Below are 12,907 nucleotides of genomic sequence, written 5' to 3' on the forward strand. Positions count from 1 at the left end.
TGTATGTACATGAGCAACAGGATGCTCAACAATGATTCCCATAGACATACAATAATCATTGAAAGTCTGGGAAGTAAATTCACCAGCATTATCAAGTCTAATTTTCTTGATTGTATAATCGGGAAATTGATTCCTCAATTTTATTATTTGAGCAAGTAATCTTGCAAATGCAACATTTCGAGTTGACAATAAACATACATGTGACCATCTGCTGGAGGCATCAATCAATACCATAAAGTATCTGAATGGTCCACATGGTGGATGGATTGGTCCACAAATATCACCCTGAATACGTTCAAGAAACATTGGTGATTCGGTTTGGATTTTGGCTGGTGATGGTCTTATAATAAATTTTCCAAGAGAACATGCTTTACATTGAAACTTATTATACTGAAAGATCTTCTGGTCTTTCAACGGATGACCATGTGTATTTTCTATAATTTTTCGCATCATTATTGAACCAGGATGTCCTAATCGATCATGCCAATTAGTTAATATTGAATAATTATCAACTACCATGTTTGATTCAATGGGACTTATATGTGTATAATGCAATCCAGTAGGGAGCATTGGTAGTTTTTCAATCACATATTTCTTTCCTGATTTATATGTGGTAAGACACATATATTTCTCATTCCCTTCATTCATTTTTTTTTAGTATCATACCCATGTGAATATATATCATTAAAACTCAACAAATTTTTTTTTTATTGTGGTGAATACAAAGCATCATTGATTAAAAATTTTGTATCATTAGGTAACAAAAATTGTGCTTTACCACATCTTTTAATCAAGTCTACAGGACCTGATATTGTATTCACCATTGTTTTTTTTGTTTTAGTTCCAAGAAATATCTTTTATCTCGGAGGATGGTGTGCGTTGTACCACTATCAGGTATGCAAACTTCAGCTTGGTTAATAGCATTTTCCATATTTAAACTTCAAAAAAAATATGCAATGAAATAAAATTACTGACAATACAATACAATACATATTTAAAAATATAACACACTATAAAACATTATCATACGAGTACATGGAAAAATAAAACATTTTACATATTTATTCCACCAGCAAATTGATCATTGTCTGAGAAATCAATCAGAAAATCTTCAGCATCAAAATGAGTTGAATCACTCAAAGGTTCACTATGTTCAGCGAAGTTGGTCTCCTTTTCTTTGCCCTTTATTGATTCTTTAAAAAGTTTACAAAGGTGCTCAGGGGCTCGACAAATACGGGACCAATGTCCTGGAGTACCACATCTGAAACAAGAACTTTCAAATATTTTTGAGTGATATTCATTAACACTCATGTTTTCTTGATGCCTTTTCTGTGGATGGTTTGGGACGCTCTTTTGAGATGAGTTATAGAAATAACTATCTCGATTATTTTCAAAATCACGGCCGCGTCCACGACCACGACTTCGATTTTGTCCTCAACCAAAATCTTGTCTATAACTTTGTTTTTGGTTTCCAGGTTTAAATTCATTTTTGCTTACAGCATTTACTTCTAGAATGCTGTTGATCCAGTGGGTAGGGACTGATGATTTCTCATTAATAGCTCGTTGTTCTTTTCCGCCACAAGAAGGCAGGCAATGATTTCAGAATATCTCGCAAATCCACGCACTCTATATTGTTGTTGTAGAGTTATATTTGATGCGTGAAACGTGAAAAATGTTTTTCAAGCATTTCTGATTCTGTAACCTCATGTCCGCAAAATTTTAATTGCGAGATTATTCGATACATCGCCGAATTGTAATCACTTACTTTCTTAAAATCTTGGAATCTCAACATATTCCATTCATCACGGACGGTCGGAAATATAACTTCCCTTATATGTTCAAATCTTTCTTTGAATCTTTTCCACAGAGCCATGAGATCTTTTTCGATGAGATTTTCACATTTCAAACCTTCATCAAGATGTCGGCGCAAAAATATTATAGCTTTTGCTTTTTCTTGTGATGAAGATAATAGTCTCGCTTAGACTCAATGACTCAAGATGCATTTCTACATCGAGAGTCCATGACATATAATTTTTCCACGTAATGTCGAGTGCAACAAATTCGAGCTTTGTCAAGTTTGACATGGTGGTACTAAAAAAAATTATGATGCATTTTATTAGTTAATGAATATTGCAATACAAAGTAATGGATAAACAACAAATACAAGCATTCGTAAAATAAAGAAAACACACGAGGAGGATATTCTCCGATAAGTACAAGATTCGTGAGTATTATAACCAAAATAATTAAAAATAACTTTGTGAAAGCCATCTTCTTTTTTCTTCAAAAATTTGATGAAGAATAATTTTAGAGAAGAAGAGAAAGTTGGAGTGATTGAATGTGTTTGTGAGATCATATTTATAGGGCAAAAACTAGCCGTTTTGTTACCGTTTATGACCGTTGGTGTACAAGAAAATAAATGTATGTATTTGTATAATTTTATGGTAATAATATGGTGTATATAATATTAGTAATGTTTTAAATAATTATGTATATCATATCACAATATTATAATGAGGTGTCATAAGATATTTTGTTTAAAAACCTTATAGACTTTTATACTTGTCGTATCCCTTACCGGGAGTGTGGGATGTCGTCTTAACATCCTCCCAGGATTTATAACAAGTTTTTTGAAAAATTTATTTTTATTATTTATAATAACATTATATTATATAGTAAATATATAAACAATAAATAAATAAACAATAAAATAAATATTATTACTTTTGTTACCTTTTTCTTCTGTTTTGGAGCTTGGAAAAATATGGAGGACTTTTAGAGCTTCGTGCAGATAACGTGTTGAAAAAAAGTAAAAATTTACGGTAAAAAGTAAAAATCTAAAACTCTCAAAATTATCACACTACACACTTTATAATATTTTTGTCTCAACTCAATTGTATTTTTCTTCACAAATGAGAGATCTATTTATAGAAATTTTTTACAAATAATCCAAAAATAAATTACATCATTACCTTCATCATCACACACAAATTTCAATATTCAACACCTAATTTTACCTAATTTTCAACATTCAAATATTCAATATTAAAATATTAATTTTCAACAAATTCAACTTTATTTTCTTTTAATTTAATAGTAACAATAAATATTTTATTCAAATTAATTATTAAAAATTATTAAAATAATTTATATTCTTTAACATGATAAATAACTTTGCTAGTGTGAGTTTATTAGTAATATTTGTACGTCTCTCTATTTTTTTCGATTTTTTTCTTCAATTTATCTTTAATATATCTAAAAGTTCATAACTTCTTGAATGGTTTGTCTTGACTAATGACGAACTATATTTGACAGTTTAACAAGAAACTACTTAAAAAATTATTACAAGAATCTAAAGTGCGTAATGAAATAATACAAGTGTTTTTATGGATGTTCGGATATAAAATTCATATGTTACTCATTCTTTTAATTAGGAAGATTTTTACTAAAATACGTTGCAAAAAGCAACGTATTGTAACAACTCACTTCAGTTAAGACTTACCACTGCTTAGACTGAAACTATTAGTGATCAATTTACAAATCTGGATGTTTAAGAACTCTTGGTTCACCAGACAACAATACAAAACCCAACGGTTGGTTTGACAGCTTTATTTGTTAATGTAACACAAAATGATCCTAGATAATCTGATACAAACTGTAACGCCCCGAAAATTTTAGGTCAACGCGAAGCACATGCATACAAGTTATTAAATTTCTTGTGTATTTCAATTAATTGTTTTAATTGCATTAATTAATTATGTTGTGCATATTGACATGTTTAAAATATATTTTTCTACATGGTTGCATTAAAATGTATTTTTTTAAGGATATTCGAATTGCGATCGAGGGACGGAGACCGAAGGCTGAAAAATAGAAAAAAATTTCATTGGTTAAATGTTTTTAATTATTTAAATTAAGGGTGATGCTTTTTTTATTTTTGAAAATAAGGAGTTTTGAGGTTATTTTATATGTCGGGACGTAATTTTTATCGGTGTTGGATTTTGAACAAAAATACGAACGTTTTGACAACCCGACTAATAAATTCACAAAGTTTATTAATCAAAATTATTTTAAATATTTTAATCAAGCACTAATGGGCCTAATTAACCTCCTAATGGGCCTAAACTTGATTAGTATTTTTAATTAACTATATAATATTCTAAACCGACCCATAACCCCACAAAACCCCACGCCCCACACCCCTTTACAATACAAATTATTTCCCACCCGCAACACGGCACACACATCACAATTAGAAAGGAAAAGCTTCGATCTTTTGAAGAAAAATTCAGCATAGGTGTCGACGTCGTCGTTCTTCGCATCGTCGTTTCGTTTTCGTGCGTAAAATACGCAAAGACACGCCATATTCTTTCTTTCAAACATCTATCACACCATAGTATTTTATTTAATTGAGTTTTTGCATGAAAAACAAGTGCATCATGAAACAATTTTGTTTTTGTGGTATATGTCAATTTTAAAGCTTGTATTTTCATCCAAAATCATGTCTAATATGATTTAAAGGGGCTGCCATGATTAGGATAGATTTGAGGGATGTTTTTACATGTTTTAGAGAGTCCTAAATCACCTCAAAACGCATCAAACGTGAATAGAACAACATGCTGGAACCAAATGGAACAATATTGGAACATAGGTGATCTGGTTGAGGGCTAGGCCTTGCATGGCTCGTCTGGGGTCAGGGCTGGGTCATGGTCTGAGTCAAGGAAGAGTCCTAGCCACGCTAGGACTCAAGACCAGGGGATGGGGAGGAGTGCAGGCGCTGGTTGTGCATCTTGCGTAGGGTTAAGTGGCTCAGCTAGGGGGCTTGGGGCTGGGCTAGGCTAGGTCCTTAGGGTCCTAGTATGATGGGCAGGGGTCGGACCAGGGGCTGGGATAGCTGGGTAGGCTGCTGGTTCGAGGAACGTGAGGAAGGCACAGGGCAGCAAGGGATATGCGTGAGGTTGCTGTCAATGTTCAGGGGATCGCTGCTTGGGTCCAGGGCTTGGGCTGGTCTGGGAGTGGTCCAGGGATGGTCAGGGTTAGGTGGGTTTGGTGGTGGCTCGGCTGGAAGTGTCCTAGGTTGGCTAGGAGTCCTTATGTGCTTATGGGTCTCACCCACACACACACGGGCAGAATTGGGTCAAGTTTCAGTAGGTTTTTGAGTGGGCCAGGACTGGTTCTTTGGGCTGGACTTGGTCAGGAGGGTGCCTAGGTGGGTTGTCTCGGGTTTGGCTTGAGGTGGCTCGACCATGGCTCGAGTAAATTGGGAGATGGCTCGGGTGGTTCGACAAGGGGTCATATTTCGAATTTAATAAAAAAAAATATTAGAACCATGGGTCCATGGGTGTGGTTCATGGCTCACAAGGGTAGAATAAATAATAAAAATGTTATGTTTAAAATTTGGGATCAAAATAATGGTTTTTGGATTTATCAGAGATTTTTAATCGCCGCACGAAAACGTTAATTAAAGTATTAATTGAAAAGCCTAGTTTTAAGCGGAATAAAATAATGAAAAATTATTTTTAAGCTCAAATAATTAGTAAAAGTCTAAGTTTTTAATTTGAGAATTTTATATTAAGGTTTGGTTTAATTCGGGATTAAAACACATTAATATGCTATATTTAAATATTAATTTAAAAGTTCTCGATTTAAGCTAAATAAAAATATGAGAAAATTCATGTAAGCTTAAATAATATTTGGGACATGTTAGAGTCAATGGAATTAAGAAAAAGTCAAAACGTAGCTTAAATAATATTTCGGACATGTTAGAGCCAATGGAATTAAGAAAAAGTCAAAATGTAGCTTAAATAATATTTGGGACATGTTAGAGTCAATGGAATTAAGAAAAATTCAAAACGTGAAATTTTACGTCTAAGGGCAAAACGATAATTTTACACCCAAACATTAGTAAACGTCGTGGCAGTGTCCTGAATGCTGTTTTTATGCTAATATGATTATTTTCAATAATTATGGAGGGTTATGAATTTTTATATGTTAATATGTCAATTTTAAATGTTTATGAATGTTATGATGTTAATACGTTTATTTTTAATGGTTATGGACTTTAATATGTCAAAATGTTATTTTAAATATTATGATATGTTAAAATGTTGGTTCTAAATGTTTATGGACGTTTTTATGATTTAATATGCCGAAACGTTTATTTTAAATATTTATGATGTAATTTATCAAAACAATTATTTTAAATGTTTATGATGTTAAAATGTTTATTTTTAAATGTTCATGAATTTTTACGATTTAATCTTGACATTTAAAAGACATATTGCATGCTTGGTTTAAAAGAAAAACGATATTATATGCATGTTTTTATTAAGTGATGGAAATATGAAATGTTGAAGGACGTAAATGGATTGTGACTAAATACGATGATATGTTGGGAATATCGTGAGGGTTATGGTCCCAGTAGAAGCCTGACGATCGTGTTTCTTTGGATACGGATACGAATACGTTAATATGTTAATACATTGGCCAATGTCCAGTTGACCGATGAGAGTGTTGCTGGTGTCCACGCTGCCCAGTACTGTGGTTTTCTCTAGATGGATCCATCGCCCAATACGAATACGAATAGAGTCACAATCACGATCTGAATTCAACAAACACGAATATGAATATGAATATGAATACGATGATATGAATATGTTAATATGAATATGGATACGACTATGAATATGTTTATGTTGATATGAATATGTTTATGAAAATGTTTTTATTTAAAGTTTATGCATCATGAAAAAGTTTACGAAAATGTTATGTTTAAAGTTTATGCATCTTCATGAAAACGATATTTTAAGTACAAGTATTTTCCTTGTTGTATGTGATCTGTATATGTATTACTTGTTATCAAGATTATGATGTGTTGAGTCTTTAGACTCACTAGGTATGCTTGATGCAGGTGATTATGATAATAATGTTAACGGAGGTCTTGATGGTTGACTTTATTGGACTGAAGGTGCACATAACCCGAGGGTCGACGCTAGTTTTCCGCACTAGTTATGATTCATGATTTTAAGTTATGTTATAGATATTTTTACGACTTTTTATTTATGTTATGAGAGGTTTTTTTAGAGGTTACAGTATGGGCTATAATTTTCAAATAATGTTTTTAGGTTTGATAAAACGTTTGACGATTTTACGATTTGAACTATTTTCTTTTGATTTTTAAATGTTAGTCGATGATTTATTTTTAAAATGGTACAAGGTATTTTTAAAATATATATATGTGTATTTTGAATTATGGAGATTAAAGATAAAAATTATAGCACATTTTAAGAAAACGAATAGTATACGTTTCACAAACTTATAAGAGTGTGCTAAGTGAGCAGCTTGAGATCGAAAGATTAAGTGTACTCGATGATCTTGAAATATGTATGCTTGAGAATAGTTCAGTTTCTATAAATGATTGGTATTCATCTTCCCTTCAAAATTCTGCATATTTATAGTTGAAAAAGCTCAAACTGATGGATTTTCTTTTCAACCATCATCTGTACTATCATCTGTCATAATGGACACGTCGCTTTCAGTCGTCGTACGTATCATTAAGTACTTATTTAATGTTGTGTTTTTGTGATTTTAAACTCTTGTTTTTCATAAAGCAGACACACCATATCCAGAATATGTAATTTTCTGTCACTCGAAAGTTGTTAGGATATTGTGTAATCATTCTAAGCAGGGCAAACGTTGAATTGCTTGACTTTCAGTATTTTATTTGAAATAACCTATTTCTAACCGGTGACAATGCGGTTGGATCTTCAACGATTTGAACACGTGTAATACCGGTTAGTTTGATAGATGGTAGCTTGCACCTGAAGTTCAGACATTATGCGGTGTGACTTCTTGCCAAAACAGCTTGATCTTCTTATGCTCTTGACTGAACGGCTTGAACTGATCTAACGGACTGAAAACCTGAAAATACAATAGAATAGCGATTGGACATTAAACAACTCGATGTTGTTATTTTTTCAATCACCAAAAATTAGAGTAATAAAAATATTCTATCAAAGTATTATTATCTTATACATATGAAATTAAATCACATATCCAAACAAAAGGTTTAAAGAATTTCTAATTCATTTTTAATAGTTATTAGTTGTAATATATTTGTATTGGAAATTATAATAAAAATTATATTTTTTTTATATGAAATAGAAAATGACAAAGATCACTCTTTAATATACGGGAAAATAGTTGTTGTAGGAAGATTAAAAGTTGTATAAGCATTCCAGTCCAAATTTTTTTTATAATAAGCATTCAAAAGCATTACAAACAATTGAAGACATTTTAAAAATTAATGTGCATTAATTTTCCATAATGAATACTGGTGGACTATTATTAATGTGTATTAATTTTCCATAATGACATAATTAATGTTTAAATTTCTTAATTATTGTCATATGTTAGGAAAGAAAGAATCATGCACGAAGGCATCTTAAAGATTATTTAAATAGAGGATATATATACTTGGTGGATTGTTTTGTGAATGTGAAATGAACTTTATCTGTAGAATGGGGTTGAGTTATCACGTTTACATGGTAAAAATTGAAACCAAACTTCAAGCTTGATATGCATGCATAATATATATTTCGTCCAATCATATTTACCTTACTATGTTAAACTTGTCCAAAATTTTCAACTCGCTCCGATTCAAAACCATATTTTCTCGTGCCTTATAAGCAGTGATAATACAAAATTATAGCAAAACTGGCATTTTGTCTATTAGAACCAGTTTCAAGATTATGCAACAAATAAGTTATCATTGAGATGAGTCAGAATAGGACTTGAGTCTTCTTCTACCATCACATGTTTCTTTAGACTTCTTCTACTCAAGCAGGTTAACAGGTTTCATTTTTTCCCTTTTCTTCACACATTTTTCTTTAGTCTTCTACCAACATTCCACCTTGCGTTTTCTCAGTTTGAGGCAAAGATGAGTCAGAATAGGATTTGAGCCGTGCCTCAGCTTTCATCGCCTGCATTCGAAGAAAACTTTGCATATCAGAGTCGTTTTATCATTCAACGATTCACATACAACAACAATCAAGCTGTTATCCCACTAAGTGTTACGATGCAGAAAATAAATTCAAGTGGTATTTGCATAATGCTGACCTCTCTACTCCAATTAGCTCGAAGAACATATATGATTAATATAATCGTTTGCAGAAGGCAACCGGCTAACATCCCCAACCAGATCCCTTTGACACCTTGTTTAAATTTGTAACCGAGTAATGCTCCAAAAGGAAGGCCAAAAAGATAGTAGCATCCAACGTTTATTAGCGCAACCGATAATTGCCACCCTGCTCCTACTGCCACCCCTGCAAAGTTGAAAAGCATATTTCAGGTTACTTCACCAAAGGTGAAACAAAAACCAAGATATTAGCCAATCATAAGTGAATATGCAGTTCATAGGCCTGAAGGACAATCGAAATATTGCACACCGCTTGAGAATCCAACATCTACAATATTCTGTTTTGAAAGTTTTCACTCATCTATGAGTGCTATATGTATGCACCTTAATCCAATCTCCTATTATATAGACACATTATATTATTGACACTGATCAGATGATAGTAAGTTTACTAGGTCGTCATTTCTTCTACATTGACTCCTAGTAAGAGAACTAGTGTTAGGATATAAGCCAAATCTAATTGGGTGGGAGAGCCACCCAAACGTAAGGCGTTATACATTTTCTTATAGAGCTGATGTGATATCACATCATAGAGTTTATTGGAAACAAATGATATACTCAAAAGTTGAAATTTAAAACCCCCCCCCCCCTTTTTTTTTTCCCTGTGTCGCTTTGACATTTATTAAAGTCTTTGAAAGCTCATAGCATGGTGGAGGAAAAAACATGGAGTTACCGTGGAGTACAGGTTGAATGCTGTTAAGGAAAATGGTTGCTGCCAAGAAATAACCCAACTTAGATGTCTTTTCTATGACTTCTTTTTTATCAGAAAACATTAAGGGATAGACATTCTTAGTTGCAAGAATGGCAACTGTGAATATGAATCCAAATACTGTCGATGTAACCACGCACACTATTACAGAGAACTTTGCAGCTTTGGGATGATTGGCTCCTAGTTCATTGGAAACTCGAACACTGCAAGTTATTGAGGACAATGTCAAGAATCAAGTTTGATTTTAAAACCTTTGGATAAGCATAAGTTTGTATGGTCATTCAACTTCTGATATAAATATAGACATAATTTTCTAACCTGATTGCAGCATTGAAACCAAGAGTGAACATCAATGTCCAAATTTCCAGATTCATGCTGTCATATATCAACCGTAAGGAAAGTTAATTCGATTCAGTTGTAGCTCAAATGAACGTATCTCTATCTAAAACTAAATTCAATTAGGTAATGTTTTTATCCGAAGAGGACGAAAGATGGTAACTCGAACCCATCTCAAAACATTTCTTTATATGTAAACTGAGTGTAAAACTTTGAAATCTATACATTGATCAAGAAACTGACCAAATGGATATGGCATCAACAGCAATTTCTGGATTCTTTAACCAGCCAACCATAAGGATGACCAGAGTATAATACCATAGCTCCAAGCTGTAACCACGAAAAGTTCAAAAAAGATTGTGCAAAAACTCACCTGGTAAATAAAACTACTTTTACAATTCCATGTGAAAGCCAAGAACTTACCAAAGCATGATAGCCGATGCAAGCGACAACTTCACAAAGCTAAAAAGGGACTTAAAAGCCGATAAAGAAAATCCAGTCCACGATTCTGGAAAGAAACCGCATACTACATAACCAATTTGCGCCAACACCACGAGCCACCAAGATACATTCTCTGCTATAGCGGCACCAAGCAAGCCCATCCCAAGTTTTGTCAACAATATCCAGTTCAAAATAAAGTGAAATAGCAACACAACCAATGAAATTATACTCATGACCCATATTTTGCTTTGTGCCTGAAGAAACTTTTGAAGAGGGAAATTCAATGCATATGCAAATAACTGAGGAATCACCCAAAGAGCATATTTTCCAGCAAGTTCTGAGATATTTTTATCTTGTCGAAGCAGCTTTAGAATTGGCGACGTAAAAATGTATAGAGGTGAAAGGAATAAGGCAGACACAAGTGTTACAATGCATGATCTTTGCAGATAGATTCCAAGTGTATCATACTGTTCTGCACCAACTGCCTGCCCACATAGTGTTTCAAGGGCACTTCCCATTCCTAGCTAAAAACAAGAAATTTGCAGAATGTCGGATAATCAATTCCAAATTTTTAGTGAATATTGATTTACACCATCAAGATTTTTGCAGTTCTTTGAAAAACAAACAACATTATTTTAAACATATGAAGATATCACTTGAACACACATTTGACTTGGCATTTCCCAAACATACTTCCAAAGAAATCAATAAAATATTATTACATTCTCATCAGAGGACAGAAACAGATCCCAAGATTCTGATTTTAGTGGGGGAAAAAATATTTAATATTGAACAACAGAATAGAAAAAAACTTCATCCATAATTAAATAAAATAAAAAAATATGTGGCAAACTGAATTAAAGATTTGCCTCAACTCCGATAAAAATCAAATATTTGGCATGTTTTTTTCACAATCCCTCCAGAACCATGAGATTAGTGCTCAAAACAATGATAAATCTCAAAATGCAAGAATGAAAATCATGCCCGTAATCATCATCATCTCCTTCACAAAATTCTCAATCGCACAGTGAAAAAAGAGCCTATGTTCAAACACAGAATTAAGTACCATTATGCCGAACACAAATCCCTCAAGAACATTCTGCACGACCGAGACAGCAGCCAGTTCGACCTCTCCAATGTGCCCCACGAATGCAATGGTCACAAATCCGAGAGAAAACTGAGCAACAGAAGTGATGATAGCCGGCGCCGCAATCTCCCACATCATCTTCGACTCGTCCCATATTCTTGAACCCATTTTTCTGACGTCATTGGGAGGATCAAATTCTTTCCACTTCTCGATCTCTAAAGAGATTGGCTCCATCTTGTGCAGCAAATGCTGGGTTTCTTTGGTTTCCACCATTCTTTACGTATCTGCCTTGTGATCTTGTATGCATCATTCATACATATACACGTTTCTTTCTAAAATTTGTTATATATACTTATATTTAAATATATGAAATTATTAAATTGATGAGAATAATGAGAATTATGTTATTGGATTATTGTTTCTATCTTAAATATAATTGGCAAAAACTTGTGTGAGACGGTCTCACGGATCATATTTTGTGAGACAGATATATTATTTGGGTCATCCATGAAAAAGTATTACTTTTTATTGTGAATATCGGTAGGATTGACCCGTCTCATAGATAAAGATTCGTGAGACCGTCTCACAAAACACATACTCAATATAATGTATTAATGATCTTTAAAAAAAAACCGAACTTCTAAAAATCTCGAGCAACAAATAGAAATAATTAATAAAAGCGAACCGATAGTAGTATAAATTTTTGAATCGAGAAGAGACGTATTACAATTAGATCTCGCACTCATATTTATCTTAAATTTAGGATTTTGAAATAGTCTATAACTTTTGTGATAGTTCAGAGGCGAGATAGTTGAGAAGCGTACGTGATTTAATATCTGAATTAGTAGACTTATATTTTAAGAAATTGGAATTTTACTTTTTATTTTTTTAATATGAATCAATCGATGATAGGTTATATCTTATAATTATATTGCATAGTAATTGCATTTTTATTTACCTCCATTGGATTATTAATTGAATTTATTTATTTGATATTGTTTTTTTTTTTATAAATTAAATATGTTGGTGGAACAATCTTGATATGATATCTAATTAGATACAAAATATATTTTAAAGTCGAAATTATTTGGAGTTATATTTGAATATTAATAGTAATCCACTAACATTATTATTATTA

General features: G+C 32.6%; 1 protein-coding gene across 2 annotated transcripts; it reads right to left on the reverse strand.

The window, feature by feature from the left end:
• Positions 1–8,657: 8,657 nt before the first annotated feature.
• Positions 8,658–12,085, reverse strand: LOC140972222 (protein DETOXIFICATION 33-like). Of its 2 annotated transcripts, none has more exons than XM_073434674.1 (7): positions 11,749–12,085; positions 10,665–10,945; positions 10,485–10,571; positions 10,224–10,280; positions 9,870–10,108; positions 9,118–9,323; positions 8,658–8,981 (listed from the first exon to the last, which is right to left on the reverse strand). In XM_073434674.1, exons 1-7 carry the CDS (start codon positions 12,040–12,042, stop codon positions 8,889–8,891), a joined length of 1,257 nt encoding a protein of 418 aa, XP_073290775.1. In that variant the 5' UTR covers positions 12,043–12,085; the 3' UTR covers positions 8,658–8,888. The 2 variants fall into 2 exon arrangements, with proteins under 2 accessions (XP_073290775.1, XP_073290774.1); XM_073434673.1 differs by having other exon boundaries at positions 10,665–11,206.
• Between the last annotated feature and the right edge of the window lie 822 nt (positions 12,086–12,907).

The sequence above is a fragment of the Primulina huaijiensis genome, chromosome 3 (assembly GCF_012295235.1).
Source record: "Primulina huaijiensis isolate GDHJ02 chromosome 3, ASM1229523v2, whole genome shotgun sequence".
In the NCBI taxonomy this organism is placed as follows: domain Eukaryota; kingdom Viridiplantae; phylum Streptophyta; class Magnoliopsida; order Lamiales; family Gesneriaceae; genus Primulina; species Primulina huaijiensis.

Bases quoted from the DNA above. Each gene is read 5' to 3' on its own strand.
- LOC140972222 (XM_073434673.1), bottom strand. From the start codon at position 12,042: ATGGTGGAAACCAAAGAAACCCAGCATTTGCTGCACAAGATGGAGCCA. The intron at 10,572-10,664 runs GTAAGTTCTTGG...TCGTGGTTACAG, and splicing joins GCATCGGCTATCATGCTTTG to CTTGGAGCTATGGTATTATA. The intron at 10,109-10,223 runs GTTAGAAAATTA...AATAACTTGCAG, and splicing joins GGTTTCAATGCTGCAATCAG to TGTTCGAGTTTCCAATGAAC.